Here is a 16,152-nt window from a genome sequence, read left to right as displayed (position 1 = left end):
GATGTATTATCTTTTCCTTTTTTAAATTATGTGTGTATGTGCCTAAGTACCCAAGTGCATGTTAGTTACAAGGTGAACATACTAGTCTACAGTCAATATTGTATGCTGTATTTTCTCCCTTAACTTCATGTTGTAAACATTTCCCCAGATCCAATAAAAATTCTTCAGACGTCCCGTTGTTAATGACTGCTTAATATTGCAGCCTGTGAATTAGCCATTTTCCTCTGTTATTTTGGTTGCTTCCAGCTTTTCCTTCTCTGCCAGTGTTTAGAGTCTTAGTTACTGGGTGGCAGGTGAGGGAGATCTTGGCTGACTTCCAGAAGGTGGAGAGGGTTAGCAGTGAGGGAGGTGGGGCATGGAGGAAGGCAGGCTGGGGCGGGGTTGCTCATGTGTGGTGCCATCTTGAGAGAATGTTGAGAACCCAGGACTCTAGATCTTAACAATCCATCTCTATGGGTGGCTGCTTCTCCTTCCCTATCACTATGTGCAGTTCCCCATGTTGGCTCCGTTGCTTTAATTTTTTCTTGATGAGCTGTCAATCAACTAGGATAAGCCCTATTCTTCAAAGTCCATCCAGACGGAGATTTCCCATGTCTGACAAGCATAGACCCAGCATTTACTGGTACTGCAAAAGTTCCTTGCAGGGTTGACCAACGTGTCACCCATGTCCCTATTCGTCCTTTCCTTGCCCCATCCCCTTTCCAGTAGCCTGGGACTGAGGAGGAGAAGGTAGAACTTGCCCTTAGGAGAATATGCATTCTCTACTCCTTATAAGGTAAATGTTCTCCACGGTTTGGTGGCTTGACTTGCTGCCCTTCCAAAACCATGGCCAACAACATGGGGATGGGGCGGGGGACAGTTGAATACTGCATGCCAACCTTGCCTGCCCACTGTGAGCTGTGCTCCCAGGGGGAAGGTTTCAGTTGCAGGACTTGTTAATTGGGTCAGAAGGCTCAGGTGAGAGCAGGTCCTGCCTTGCTCTTAAAGTGCCAGAAGCTGAGTTGGTTTGGGTTTTCCCTGTTTGTTGGGTGTCTGGCTGGGGAAGGAAGTGGTGGCTGAGGCCACCCCCTCAGCTAAGCTCCTCTGAGTGGGAGCCTTCAGCTGACTCAACTGGTTTGGTTTCTGAACTGTGATCCAGGTGGGGATCTTCCTGGGTGTGAAGGTGACTTATTTATCTTCCTTTCCTCAGGCCACTGTGGGGCTTGAGCACTTCCAATGTGGGTTTCTTCAGGGAGTCTGAGGAAAACTATGTGCTTTTTAATGGACATAGTGCTGGACACACAGTAGCTGATGAACACATATTTGTTGAGTGAACGCTATTTTGCAGGCCTCCCTTTTTCACCTGAAGTAAAAACAAAGTAAGATGAGAACACCCAAAAAATCTAAACACAACATCCCAAGCAAACAGGTCTCTAGTGACTGACTAGTCTTTCCTAAAGACACCCAATCTGGGCAGGCCTCTGTTTCCTGCTGTGAGTGCTGGCTGCTGCCGAATGTTATCTGCTGTGCCCGTGTATTTTTATGAGAATCAATCGCAGACTTTACCCAGGCCAGCTCCTGCAACCAAAGACGTCACTCTAGCCTTCGTGTGGAGACAAACAGACCCAGGTGGAGGAGGCTGCCTGAGCAGAACAGAGCCTGTCTTATGATTGTGGTTAGCAGCCTAAGTTTAGGAACTGTAGCATTTGATTATTCTAGGGCTCCTGGACTTTTCTGGACTCAGGTGCAAGAAAGGGTCCTCAGAGCCTTTGTCTCCCATGTTCCCTAGTATTCTCCCAGCCACTGGATTGTCCTGTTGATAACCAACTCAGACCCCTTTTTTCTTGCTCCAGAGTCTTTGGGTGGTCCAGAGAAAAGGAAGCTGACCTGAGGTCCAGCTCTTCAGAACCCCGTGGAGACACTGCCTGCTCATCTCTGTAAGTGAGGATGTTGGAACCAGGACCTGCCCCTTGTCTACTTCTCTCTCACCACAATGGGGTCATTTCTTCCTAAAATATTCCCCACTCACCTTTAGTTCTCTTGTTGAAAAAGAGAGTGTGCTTCAAATTCTTACCTTGTATCTTTGCTGTTTCCGTACCTTTTTTTCTTCCTTTTCTTGAGATGAGATTGAAAAGAGCAATTCCAAGAGCCCTTGGTTCTTCAGGAAGGACTGTGTTCCAGCAGGGATGACATCATCTTTTTTCTTTTTCTGCTTCAGGATTTAAATAGAAGAAATGTGATCCACTTACATGATAAGTCTGATTTGGCTAGAACATGAAGCATAAATGGCTTTGGAATAAGAATCAAAAGGACCTTTTAACCTCTTTTCTTTTCTTCCTTACCTGGCACAGTGTATTCCCATATTTAGTTTCTTTGCTGTAATCTAATGAAACTCTAGCTCTATCATACGGGAACAGTGGCTGGGAAAAGTTCCCAGAGGCTGGCCTAATTCTCCTGCGCTCTCTACTCTTTACCCCTCCACCCAGATCATGGCCCTCCACCCCCGCAGAGTTCGGCTGAAGCCCTGGCTGGTGGCCCAGGTGGATAGTGGCCTGTACCCTGGGCTCATCTGGCTACACAGGGACTCCAAGCGCTTCCAGATTCCCTGGAAACATGCCACCCGGCATAGCCCCCAACAAGAGGAGGAAAATACCATTTTCAAGGTAAAGGACTTCTTCTACCATCGGACCAGTTCTGTCAGACCTATGTGGATGTTTTTGGTTGTTCTGTTTTCTATTTTGGCATGGGGATACACTAGATCCAAATGCTCCTGTATCAGAGAGAATGTTTATGAAGGGGGTGCCCAAACTTAGGCGTAGTAATTTCTCCTGCTGGGGCATGTCCATAATGTTTGAGGCCGTTTATTCTTTCCCATTGGTCGAAGGAGCTCGACTCACATCCCAAAAGATCCCAGGTGCAGTTGGCTAAACTACAGATGATTGGACTGATGGGGTTGTTCCAAAAGCTCCCAGGGTCAGCAAATAACTCTTGTTCTTCATTCACTCAGGGTTCTTGCTATGGAGAGAGGTGCTTGGGCCAGGGACAGCTCTCCAACCCAGGACAGAACTACTGAGTGTTAGCAGGCTCCTAACATAGACCGTAGGATGGGTGTAGAGGGTTCTTTGCAAGTTTTTCTTTTGGTATTAAAATCCCTTACCCAACCCATCACCTCTGCTTAAAAATGAGAGATGATATAGTGCAAGCTTTTATTCTACAAATATGTTTTCTTAAATAAAAAATACCTGATATGAGAATTGTTTTACTTAACTGAAAACCAGATTTAATCACTGGCCTTTTACAAAATCTCGTGAAGCCAAAGCTTGACTTAAGACAGACGTAGGTGGGAAGCTGGTTGTGGGAAGGAGTGTTATGTTGTTTGTAACTCTGGAGCCTGTGCCTCTGCTCCGGACCAACTGCTCTGTGCTGGCCAGTCTTCTGTGTCAGCTGCTGGCTTAAGTTCCTGCCTCTCCAAGTCACAGAGAAGTGAGTTTAGCCTCTCCTTCCCTCTCTAAGCTGGAAGTCAGAAGGAAATCCGGTCCTTACGCTGGGCCCCTCAAGAGTGACACCCCAAGTTCTTGCTGAGATTGGACCAGAAAAGGTGGGCTCGCCCCTCAAAGGAGAGCCATCTGAGAGATGTTTCCCAACTCAGTTATATCAGGTATAGACCCAGGTAGTGGAGAGAAAATTGGTCTGAGAGCACTTAGAAAGAAAGTAAAGGAGCACTTTTAATTTACCAATTAAATAACGGTATGAAAATGGTAGGGAAGACATCTTGAAACCAGTACCAATTGCTGGAGTTGGCATGGAGGGGGGAATTGACCTGCCCTGGCCCAGCTGACTTGTGGTTGTGGCCTTGGTCTGAAACTGGATTTGCTGTTGGTGGCTGGGGGTGGCTGGCTATGGGGGAAGAGGCTGGTTCCTGAAAGCCCTATTCACGAGAGCAATCTGTGTGCTTCGGGCTTGAGAAAAAAGTGGCTGCAGGAAGCTTGTCTTATTTATATCTGGATCTCTGCTTGTGGAATAGTAAGGGAGGGCCTTTAAGTCTGGAGAAGAGTGAGGGTGCTTTCACCCATCCCAAGCTCTGACAGGCCTTGGGCAGGTTGTGTGGGGGGAGGGGGAAGCAGCGGGGTGCTAGCATTAAATGGGTGTCCATTATCTCATTTAATTCTCAGGAACTCTGTAAGGGGGGGTATTCCTCTTATGTTGTAGATGCAGAGGCTGAGTCTCAGGGGGACTAAATAATTTGCCAGAATCACACATCCAGTAATGAGTGTGGCCTGGATTTGAACCCAAGCCTATCTGCTCCCCCATTATCATACTACCTCATTCTGGCCAGGAATTGGAAGATCTGATTTCAAGTCCTACTACTATCAATTGCACATATGGTCTTGAACAAGTCACATAGTCTCTTTGGGTTTTAGCTTCCCCTTTGGTAAAATGGAGATGAAACCAGTCTTGCCTGCCTCAGAGGATTGTCATGAGAATTGAGTGAAATAACGTATGGGGAGAAATAGTGAATAACCATCAAAATACAGAGGTTACTTCCATTTCTGGAAGGGGAATAGGGACCTCCACAGTGACCTGAGTGTCAGAAGCAAGACTCAGAATGGGTTTGAGTAAGTCATGTTTATAAATCCCAGTGAATGCCATGTGTCTGGTACTGTGTTCTGCTGCATCAGCCCTGGCCCTCTGAACCTTCTGAGTGGGTCCTGAGGAGGAATGTCTGTGTTGTGAGCAGTAAGGCTGGGGCAGTGCTTCTGGGTTAGTCTGGCTGCTCTCCATGGAGGGGCAGGGATTTAGGGAGCCACAGAAACTTGAAGACCCATGCCAAAGTCAGCACAGTCCACGCCAGCTGGGTGGGGCCAGACTGGGAGAGGGTACAGGGGATCAAATAAACGGAAAAGTAAATGTGGCAAGGCAGCAGTCAGGCACAACTGGAGATGTGCTTCCCAGACCCTAGGGATCGATGAAGTTGAAATCCCCTGTGGGGAGCTGTATGGAATGGTGCCAGTGCAGCCACCTAGGGCAGACCTCTTCATCCTATAGTGCGAAACAAATGCAGGTGCCCCCAAGCCTGAGGAAATGGTAAGAAGTGAGCTGGAATTAGAAGATAAGGATTTAAATTAGTTTTGGAAGAAACTTCCTCGTGATGGTCAGGTTCTTCAGGGAGGGACTGAGGGAGATCAGAGATCTCAAAGGATGGGGCAGGACATTTCCATTTCAGCTTGAGGTCAGAAGCAGAGGCAGAGAGTTGGGACTGGACGTGTGCCCTGTCCACTTGAACAAGTTGGTGTGTGCTTCCTGATCTTGACTACTCTGCTAATGACATCCCCCTTCTCTGCATCAGAACGTGATGTCCTGAAGAAAGCATAGAGATCTGAGACTGTATTAGCAGCCGGGGAGAGTGGATATCCCGTGAGTGGAAACAGACATGCCATTGGACCTGGAAACTGAAAACCAGAGTGGAGGAGCCAAAGTGGTTTTAGCTCATGCCACCAGCCCCTGGTGTTTGCAGCAAAGTATTTCCAGTGAAGTGGGACTCTGAGGAACTAGGGAAGGGCAGGGGGTGGGGGTTTACTAGGACATGGGGTCAGCTGAATGAGGCCCTCAGTGTTCAGCTGAACTCCCAGAGTGTGCTTCCTGTCCTCCTACAGGCTCTTATTCCTAAAGGTACTTGTTTTCTACAATTATTTAAGCATCAGATTGAGGGATGTAGGGGGGAGGGAACAGCAAGGCCAAACTCTTCATATCACATGCCATCTCCTTCTGTCTTGTAAGTAATTAATGTCAAAACAAATAAGCCAAAAAAATTTACCTGAAATCCTGCTATCCAAAGTTACCACTAGCATTTTGGTGTATATAGTTGACGTTTGAACAATATGGGTTTGAACTGTGCAGGTCCGCTTATATGCGGATTTTTTTGACAAATACAGTACTGTGTATTTTTCTTATGATTTTCTTACTAGCATGTCTTTTCTCTAGCTTATTTCATTGTAATACAGCATATGATATACAAAATATGTGTTAATCGACTGTTACCAGTAAGGCTTCTGGTCAACAGGAGGCTAGTAATAGTTAAGTTTTGGGGAGTCAAAAATTATATGTGTGGATTTTTGGGGCACCTGGGTGGCTGAGTCGGTTAAGTGTCTGACTTGATTTCGGCTCAGATCATGGTCTCATGGTTCATGAGTTTGAGCCCTTCACTGGGCTCTGCACTGACAGTGCAGAGCCTGCTTGGGATTCTGTCTGTCTGTGTGTCTGTCTGTCTGTCTGTCTCTCTCTCTCTCTCTCTCTCTCTGCCCCCTTCCCCACTCGCTCTCTCTTTCTCAAAATAAATAAAAAAAAAAATTAAAAATGTATGTGGAGTTTTGACTGTGCAAGGGGTCAGTATTCCTGACCCCTATAGTGTTCAAGAGTGAATTGTATTTTTTTCCAGACTTTTCTTTATTTTCAACCCTCGTTACAGCCACTCTTGACAGGTGGTGCTGGCATCAACACTTGAGATGAGGCTCCTCCTTTCAAAAGATTGTGTTTACTTATGGCTTAATTTCCCTCAGGCCCTGCTTTGCCTGGTCCTGAGGGTGGTGTTTCCTGCTACAGCAGGCTCTCTAAATTGGGATTGGGATGGTGGGGCAGCAAGGCAGGGGTGTGTGTGCATGTGTGTCTGTATGGGAGAGGGTGAGTACACTTTGTACTGGGCAACAGCAGACATTCACTACAGTTTCCTATTCTTCAGGCCTGGGCTGTGGAGACTGGGAAGTACCAGGAAGGAGTGGATGACCCTGACCCGGCTAAATGGAAGGCCCAGCTCCGCTGTGCTCTCAACAAGAGCAGGGAATTCAACCTGATGTATGATGGCACCAAGGAAGTGCCCATGAACCCAGTGAAGATATATCAAGTGTGTGACATCCCCCAGCCTCAGGGGTCAATCATTAACCCAGGTGAGGCCCCAGCTGCTGGGGAGACGGGGGGATAGTGAACCAGGTTCTGGGCTAGGCTCTTAAGGAGATAGTTGGGGGCGCCTGGGTGGCTCAGTCGGGTTAAGCGTTGGACTTCAGCTCGGGTCACGATCTCATGGCTCATGAGTTCAAGCCCTGTGTCGGGCTCTGTGCTGACAGCTCAGAGCCTGGAGCCGGCTTCTGATTCTGTGTCTTCCTCTCTCTCTGCCCCTCTCCTGCTTGTGCTCTGTCTCTCTCAAAAATAAATAAACATTTAAAAAACTTAAATAAAAAAGAGATAGTTGACTTGAAAATCTCTTACAAAGTTTAAGATTGGTAAAGCAAGAAGGCCTTTCCCTAGGAAGGACTCAGAGAACAAAAGATGTAAAGACAACAAAATCTTCTTGTTCACTTAGGGGAATACTCACTAGCCTGACTGCTTAAAGCATTAGAATATAGAGGCTATGTAGATTCCTACTGTAGGAAGAGCTTCCTTTGGGACTCAACACTGAGAGGAGAGGTCAGGTAGTTTTGAAGATGGAGGAATTAAACCTTAGAAGGTTTGAGTTCTGAACCTGGCTCTTATCACTTTGCTCCTTGTGAAACATCGAATCAAGTCATATGAACTTTGAGCCTCAGTTTCTTCAATGGTAAAATCTGGGTTCTCATCTTTCCTGCCTACTTCAAAGACTATTGTTAAGACTCAACTGACATGACATTTAAAAGCTATTAAGTTCTCTGTAAATGTTGGATGAGTGATTATTTAATTTGTAGGATACTTTTTCTAAGCGAATATCACCTGATCCTCCTGTTTACCCAATGCCTGGCAAGTACCAACTAAAGGCCAGACAATTTAGACTTGTCCTCCAATGAATCTAGTGAGCCCCTGCCAAAAGGGAAGCATCTGTCCTCACTTTAAGCTTAAAGGAGAGAAGTTAGTGTTCTTGAGTCCTTAAAAGCAATGTTAATGTGTAGCAAAAGTAGGAATTAAGAGATTTCTAGGAAAGGGGAGTAGGGCGTGCAGGTCCTAAGTAGGGGAGGGGAAGAGAGCTCATGTTAGGGCTCAATAGGAGTTGGAGCCAGAGGTTAATACAGCTTTGGTTCCCATTCTTTTTGGCTAGGATGTGGAGGGAGCACACTGAACCCGGGGAACCTCTGTACTAACAGTACCTAATATGTACAGTGGATCAGCAGCAAGGATGGTGGTGCAGCCTGAGTGGCTCACTTGGTGGCTTGTGTGTCTGTTTCTTGGGTAGGATCCACTGGATCTGCTCCTTGGGATGAGAAGGATAATGATGTAGATGAAGAAGATGAGGAAGATGAGCTTGACCAGTCACAGCACCATGTTCCCATCCAGGACACCTTCCCCTTCCTGAACATCAATGGTGAGTGGGGGTGATAGGTGGTACAGAAGAGTGAGGAGGATGGAAGAGGCTTTGCCTTTGCAACTGCTGACCCCTCGGCCCCCACGGCACTGGGAGCAGTGACCAGGTCCTGTGGCCAAGCTGCTGGTCCATTAGCAAGTAGGGGTCATAGACAAAGGAACTCTGCTGGCCCAGTTATCCCAGAGGGTGGCTTCCAGGCCTAGAGAACATCTGAATCTTACACATAATTCAGAGAAATTAAAAATTCAAATTCGTTCTCAATCCCATATACAAATACATCAGTTATAAATTTCACTAATTTTCCTTAAGGCCAAGTGCAGCAGATACCATTTTTATTAATTGTAGGCAAAATCTTTCACTATTTCTCTTGGTATGAATTTTGTGTCACTTTCTTAACAGGGTCTACTTTGCTAGGGCTATATCATGAGAATCTTGGGATTTCTACATCTCTTAATACTAGGCTTTGATAGAATTTATCTGCAGGAGATTTTTTGCTTCCTTTATGGACTTTTTGAATTCAGCTTCCCAGGAAAAATGAGAGATTGGAAGGTCACTGTGACAAGGTAGGTCGTGACTCTGCCACTGCACATTCTGAAGAAGCTCAAACACGAGGTGAATTGCTTTTCAGCATCTTCACTTGGACTGTCCATTTGACTAGGAGCAAATGCTATGCATTTAGTTCAGAAGCTGTCACTGCCTTTCTAATTCCATCTGGCTGCTACAGATCAAATGAGATACTTGTGCCATTTAGAGAATTTAATATATCGAGATGATTCCTTTGCTCTTTTGGAGTACTCTACTCTAGGTGATTCCCTTGACTTTGAGAATCAAGAAACAACCCTTATTGTCTTTTCACTTGCCCTCCTTCACTTAACCTGCCATTTACATCTTTACAACCAAGTGATGAGTAAAGAAAAATATCATTGAGCTTTTTCATGGTCCGTTTTGCCACGTGCTACATTCCCACTTAGTGATTTGAGCTGGATACCTGGAGATGTGAGATCCTTTCCCAAATCCTTGACTGACTTATTCTATTATTCTTACCCCTGAAAAGGATGCAACCTATTTCCAGGATCTTGATTTCCTATTTCTGTTCATATTTTACTAAACTAAAGTTGTGTGGCCTTATGTAACGGGCTGCCTTGGATCCTTTTTGGGAAGATGTGGGACGTCTGTTAAAAACAAAAAAGTAAAATGGGTACATAGATTTAACCAGGCTTGTGCACAAAGGGTCAAAGAAACATTAACTTCTATGATTTCAGAGCTGTTGGGGCAGAGGAAGAATTGTTGAAGGATAGATGCCTAAGAGGTGAGGCTAGGAGGAGAAATCTGTAGACTTTGGAGTGAGTCAACTCTGACAAGAGCAGGAAAATAGGATGGGTGTTTCACTATCTTTCTTAAAAAGCTTTGATTAGATGCTTTTGAATAAATAGTGGTCTTACGTGGTTTAAAATTCATGATGGTACAAATGAATCAATTTATTGATTATTACAAAGGTAATCAGTTAAAAGGTTTTCCCTCCTTTCTGTCTCTGAACCTCCTGCTCAGCTTCCCTGGAGGAAAGAGATCCTTTCAGGTTTTGGGGTATCCTTTCAGATGTTTTGTGTATCTAAAAGTATTTGTTTGTTTTTAGTGGAATTTCTATACACTGAAAACTAATCAATTCAGTTGAGTTCATTTTATTGAAGACAGCCAACTCCTACTTAATTGCTGGGGTCGAAATCTGCAACAGGGAGCCTCTCATTCATGCCCATTCTAATTTAACCCCAGAGAAGACTCACATGTCTGTTAATCGTCAACAAATGCAGGTTTTCTGAACGATGAGTTTATGGGAGAACTAATACGATTAGGAAGCAGAAGAAGGAGGGGAACCTTATTATCATGTTAGTTGTGGGAATCATTCATTGATGGGTTGCTGCCACACCAAGTTATAGTCCAGTGTTTGACTCTTGTCTGTTGATCTTGTTAGGTTTTAGAGCCTCAGACCAGGTGATGTACGTATGTGGTACCCCTGCCTGCTCACCCGCATCCTTCTGTTCTAGGTTCTCCCATGGCACCAGCCAGTGTGGGCAACTGCAGTGTGGGTAACTGCAGCCCTGAAGCAGTGTGGCCTAAAACTGAACCTCTGGAAATGGAAGTACCCCAGGCACCCATACAGCCTTTCTATAGCTCTCCAGAGCTGTGGATAAGCTCTCTCCCCAGTAAGTGAGCCTTGATCTTTCTAGTTGGGTCTTTAGCTCCTGTTATAGTCCCTTCCCTGCCCCACCTTCTGCTTCCATTTATTTGCCATGTATAGAGTAGCTACCTATCCTCCAGGCAGCCTCTGTCTGGTTCCTGGCTGGCCGATGAGTCACCAGGGAAGAAGTAAAGAAACATTAGTTCATATCTACTTGCCCATGGGAGTGCTCTGATTCATTGCAGCTCTAGGCTACTCACCTCTTAGGTGGGTAGAAAGCCTAGGTTAATCAGTTTGGCTAGGAGATCTGGGGACAAGGCCAGTTGTGGGATAAGAAGATGAATTAACATGGATTCAATAAAGAAGGCTCTTAGAATTTGAGGGGCTGCTGAGTGGGAGAAAATGTTTCTGAATTGAACACAAATTGATCTCAATGAAAAATCAATGTCCTTGTCCCATCTCCCTTTCACAGTGTACGTGGTGGTAGTGGGGATGGGGTGGGGGCTGGGGATGCAGGTGCTAGCATTTTGTCCAAGAGGCTAATAGCTTTGATAAGATCTATAAGGTTCAATGGAGGTTTGATGAGTGAAAATTTACTTTGCTGTGAACTGTGTCCTTTTATGATAAATTGTTAGAACAGATCCACAGAGTGTGCTCATATGTTTTCAGAAGACGGATTGGTATTTTTTTATTATTCCTCTGGGATAATTTCTTTAAAAATGAGCCAAAAATGTGACACAAACCAGATACTTTGGTTTTTAGCTCTTTCCAGTGCTTCCTGATGTGAAGACTTAAGTCAGTATAAGTGAGGAGACTGGCCCCAGAAGTCTGCCTGGAGAAATTCTAGCCCTTAGGGTGTGATGATTAAACAGAGATAGTATACATGGACCTTGAACTGTCTGCTTTAAGGCAGCCTTTTGACTGAATATTCCAGGAATAGGTTGATGTCTCCCTTTATTACAGGAAGGATAACTATGGCAGTGACCTTCCTGAATGCTGGTTGAAAACTGGCCTGATCTTGATGGACTTGTATGAGTCTCAAGGATAGACAGGCCGAGCAGCAGAGCAGGACTCTTACTGTCCTCTCTCACCTTGCAGTGACTGACCTGGACATCAAGTTTCAGTACCGTGGGAAGGAATATGGGCAGACCATGACGGTGAGCAACCCCCAGGGCTGCCGGCTCTTCTATGGGGACCTGGGTCCCATGCCTGACCAAGAGGAGCTCTTCGGTCCTGTCAGCCTGGAGCAGGTCAAGTTCCCAGGTCCAGAGCACATCACCAATGAGAAGCAGAAGCTGTTCACCAGTAAACTGCTAGATGTCATGGACAGAGGACTGATCCTAGAGGTCAGCGGTCATGCCATTTATGCCATCAGGCTGTGCCAGTGCAAGGTGTACTGGTCTGGGCCATGTGCCCCATCACCTGTTGCCCCCAACCTGATTGAGAGACAAAAGAAGGTCAAACTATTCTGTCTGGAAACATTCCTTAGTGGTAAGTCATTTTTCAGAAGGTTGATGGTTGGGCACTGTTCCCTGGAAGGTTTTCCTCCTTGCCTTCCCCACCCCCTTCTTGGATCTGCAAAGATCTTAATAAAAAACTACTTCTGGAGGAAGTCAAGGGAACTTTAGTGCTGAAAACTGAAAGTGACCTGGGCAACAAAGAAGGGCTTTCCACTCCAAAGCTATGTACTTGGAAGCTATTTTTAGGTTGGTTGTGGCTGTTTTAATAGCAGAAGAGGGAGACAGCCTTGTCATTACCACCAAATGCCACCAGCTTATCCTTAACTTTGGAAGGTGACATCATCATAATCAGCAAAAGATATACTCTTCTCATTTGGGAATCTGAGTGGCAAATTCAAGCAGACAAATTTAGGGAGAATACTGAAATGTGGATTTTACAATATAATTTGAACCTCAGGTCTAGTTCAGTGACGTCCAACAGAACCCTCTGAAATGATAATGTTGTATATTTGTCTTTCCACTATAGCCCACATGGGGCCATTGAGCATATGTGACTCATATGACTAAAGAACTATTTGATTTTAATTAATTTAAATTTAATAGCCACATGTGGCTAGTGGTCACCATATTGGACAGCATAAAATATGGTATTAACTGAGTGGATATGGAATGACCCAGTACACCAAACTTGCTCTTCTACCTTCTACAGATCTCATTGCCCACCAGAAAGGACAGATAGAGAAGCAGCCGCCATTTGAGATCTATTTATGCTTTGGGGAAGAATGGCCAGATGGGAAGCCCCTGGAAAGGAAACTCATCTTGGTTCAGGTGAGGAGATAAGGATGTGTCAACAACTCTTTGCCTTTTTACCAGTGCTTTAGCCCCTAAGACTAGGGTTGTGCTGAGCAAAGATCCATCAGCTTATGTGGGTTTTAATCCCATCAGATAGAGTAGCCAACTCAAGCTTTGTTTATTGCAAGAACCAAGTAGGTCCTATTAAAGCAGGGCCAAGCTGGAGAATACAAGGTCCTCAAAGTGGGTGACTGATTTAGTGAAGATCTTCTCTTTCATTCCCTCACTGACATCAGAATCTTGCTGGGAAGGATATAATCCTTTCCATCTCTTTTAGAAAAACCTTTTTTTAAAAAATTTTTTTAATGTTTATTTATTTTTGAGAGAGAAAGAGAGAAGAAGGGAGGGACAGAGATAGAGGGAGACACAGAATCTGAAGCAGGCTCCAGGTTCTGAGCTGTCAGCATAGAGCCTGACATGGGGCTTGGACTCACGAACCATGAGATCATGACCTAAGTCAAAGTCAGAGGCTCAACTGACTGAGCCACCCAGGTGCCCCTTAGAAAAACCTTCTGAGTTCCTTTTAAGAATGTAACTTTATTCTAATAAGTGGCAGCAAGACCACTTGGGTTTGGTCCCTGGATTTGTACAAAAAGGCGACAGAGGAAATGTGGGTAAAAGTCTTGCTAAATAAGCAGCTGTTTGCTTAGGCATGTAGTGTGATGATACATACAGGTTTTTTTTTTTTATCTTCTAGAGTGAATTTTGGCAGGATGGTTCAGAGGCGTACCCTTATCTAGACATTAGAGTTGGGACTTCTCCAGGGCCTCACTGGTCCTTCCTTCGATCTTGAGCCCCTCCTGCCATTTATATATTTATTTAATTTTATTTATTTATTTTTGACGAGGGGGAGGGTAGGGGGGGAGGGGCAGAGAGAGAGGAGGAGAGAGAGAATCCCAAGCAGGATTTGCACCATCAGTACAGAGCCCAATGTGGAGCTCGAACTCACAAACTGCAAGATCATGACCTGAGCCAAAATCAAGAGTTGGACGCTTAATTGATTGAGCCACCCAGGCGCCCCCTCCTGCTATTTAAAAATTCCTTTTCTTCACCAGATAATTGTGCGCTCTGTGTCCTGAACAGGTCATTCCGGTGGTAGCTCGGATGATCTACGAGATGTTTTCTGGTGATTTTACACGGTCCTTTGACAGTGGCAGTGTCCGCCTGCAGATCTCAACTCCGGACATCAAAGATAACATCGTTGCTCAGCTGAAACAGCTGTACCGCATCCTCCAAACCCAGGAAAGCTGGCAGCCCATGCAGCCTACCCCCAGCATGCAACTACCCACTGCCCTGCCAGCCCAGTAATCATGAATGACATCTTTTTTTTTTTTTACAGTATTGTACATATGGATATTTTTTATTCAGATTTAACCAGCTCTTAAACCTCTCCTTTCTTACGATCTTACAATGGTCTCCAACTCTCCACATACGCTTGACTTTTAAAGTTGATTTAATTTATGGAAAAATCACCCTTCATATCCCCCCTTTCTTTTTTAAACCTCCCCATGTTAGTGTAATGTAGTAGGAGATTTGACCTGGGAGTTTGGACACCAGCCTTCTAGCTGCACCTCTGCTTCAGTGGTATGACCTTGAACTACCGAGTTATTTAACCTCTAGGCTTCAGATTCATTACTGTAAAATGAAGGGGTGGAACAATGCCTGAAACAATGCCAGCTTTAAAACTCTGGCCTGATGACTTCATTCTACTTGTACAAGGCAAAAAAACTGCCTGGAACAGAACCCTTTTGCATTGTTCTAGCACTATTTTTTTTCCTTTTATTAAAGTTCCTTCAAGCACTGATTTGTCCAAGATTGATCACCGTTTGACCTGTTCTGCTAGTATAGTAAGCTTGGCTCCCTGACGGGGTAAGAGCGAGGGAGGGGAACTGGCTAGTTGCTTAGGAACCAAGCTTGATATCTAAATAGAAATATGTGCCAAAGTCTGAAAGTCACCTGGTCTGTGGAGTAAAGCCTCATAAACTGAGCTTCTAAAGGGAATCTGTCAACAGAAGGCCTAGGGATTATGCAGAATTGGTTGTCTGGTATCTACCTTGCCACCACTCAAATAACACTGTGGTGGGGGGGGGGGGTGCAGGGGCGGGTGTAGATAAGAGTATATGACTCAGTGGTACTCTTCAGAAAAGACAGAGCTCTTTTTCCTTTTTTTCTTTGAGGAAGACCTGGGAGTGTGCTGGGCCATGTAGGACAAACTCGTGACTACAACAGGGACACTTCGTTCTTGTTTGGAAACTTTTACAATTTTACTACCCTTTGGATTTTTTGCTGTTGGAAAAATGGGGTATCCAGTTTTAAGGCCAAAGTGAAGGAGGACTAGGCTGTGCTCTTCTGCAAAAGGCTCACCTAGCCCAAACCTGCTTGTCTCCCTTCTTGTGGAGGTGGCTGGGCGTGAAGGACTCAGGTGAAGAATGGTGTAGAACACTGCAACTATGGCTGCCACAGACTGGTCTTATCTGTTAACTTTTGCTCCATCCCTGACCTCTCTGTCCTACCCCCCAACCTTTTTTTTTTTTTTTTTTTAAAGACAAGCATAATTGAAACTCTAAAACCTAAATGGAGAACAAGATGTTAATCTCTGGTTGCAGGCCCCTAATCCTCTTGAATACTGATGCCTATCCATGCCAGGCCATAATGAGAAAACCCCTGTCTAGTGTGCTGCACTTAAACCAGGCCATCCCCCATTTGCTACTGAAGTTGAGCTAGCTGAAAAGTCAGGCAGCTTCAAAAGCCTTAGGCTCAATTCAGTCACAGGTGGCAGTGGGACTTATTTGGAATGCTAAAGCTGTGGTTTTAGGGTCTCTAAGGGACCTAGTGGGATCTGCTGTTACTAAAGTATGACCAAGAGAAATCTGGGTAAATGTCAGGTGTTGATCTGTGAGCAGAAGTTGGGCTTCTAGAAACTAGAAAACATGCAAGGTATAGAACCTTTATATTTTTTGATCATTTTGTTGAGTGGGTGACGTGAAGGATTTGGTCTTTGTGTCTGGCTGCCTCTGTCTATACCTGCCCAGCTCAAAGTTAAAAAGAACCCACTGTAGGTAAACTGGGAGGGCAACTGCTAGATCTGGGTAGTGCTTTTCCCTTATTCTTGGAGAGGCTGATAGCCAGTCTGTCCATCTGGCTGGGGGTCCAGATAATATGAGCTAGCGGTGTTGAAAATTGTGTTTTGAAGGGCCAAGAAGGGTCAAACTTCCAGTATGTGACTGTAATAAAAAATCCAAACATGTCAGAGGAATGGATGAGTGGTTCTATGTGGTCTTCATGAGACAGCCTGGTTTCTTCCATGTTTTCTATTGTTTTTACAATGCTGGGAGAGTGCAGCGCTGTCCACTGATCTCCCT

The 16,152-nt window shown here is 45.1% G+C and overlaps 1 protein-coding gene across 5 annotated transcripts in view; it reads left to right on the top strand.

The window, feature by feature from the left end:
* Positions 1-16,031, top strand: part of IRF6 (interferon regulatory factor 6) — a 39,748-nt gene extending 23,717 nt beyond the window's left edge. For 3 of the 5 annotated variants that reach the window (XM_053209616.1, XM_015079944.3, XM_027074523.2), the window contains 8 exons: positions 1,833-1,916; positions 2,466-2,642; positions 6,716-6,920; positions 8,174-8,302; positions 10,345-10,503; positions 11,577-11,969; positions 12,648-12,766; positions 13,874-16,031. In XM_053209616.1, the coding sequence (XP_053065591.1) occupies positions 2,469-2,642; positions 6,716-6,920; positions 8,174-8,302; positions 10,345-10,503; positions 11,577-11,969; positions 12,648-12,766; positions 13,874-14,098 (1,404 nt within the window). In that variant the 5' untranslated portion in view covers positions 1,833-1,916; positions 2,466-2,468 and the 3' untranslated portion in view covers positions 14,099-16,031. Of the gene's footprint in view, positions 1-1,482; positions 1,724-1,832; positions 1,917-2,465; positions 2,643-5,326; positions 6,921-8,173; positions 8,303-10,344; positions 10,504-11,576; positions 11,970-12,647; positions 12,767-13,873 lie in introns of those variants that run through there. The other 2 variants (XM_053209618.1, XM_053209619.1) reach the window with 2 other exon arrangements.
* Positions 16,032-16,152: the final 121 nt, after the last annotated feature.

This window comes from Acinonyx jubatus, chromosome E4 (assembly GCF_027475565.1).
Source record: "Acinonyx jubatus isolate Ajub_Pintada_27869175 chromosome E4, VMU_Ajub_asm_v1.0, whole genome shotgun sequence".
In the NCBI taxonomy this organism is placed as follows: Eukaryota; Metazoa; Chordata; class Mammalia; order Carnivora; family Felidae; genus Acinonyx; species Acinonyx jubatus.
This window is presented reverse-complemented; position numbering and strand designations above follow the sequence as displayed.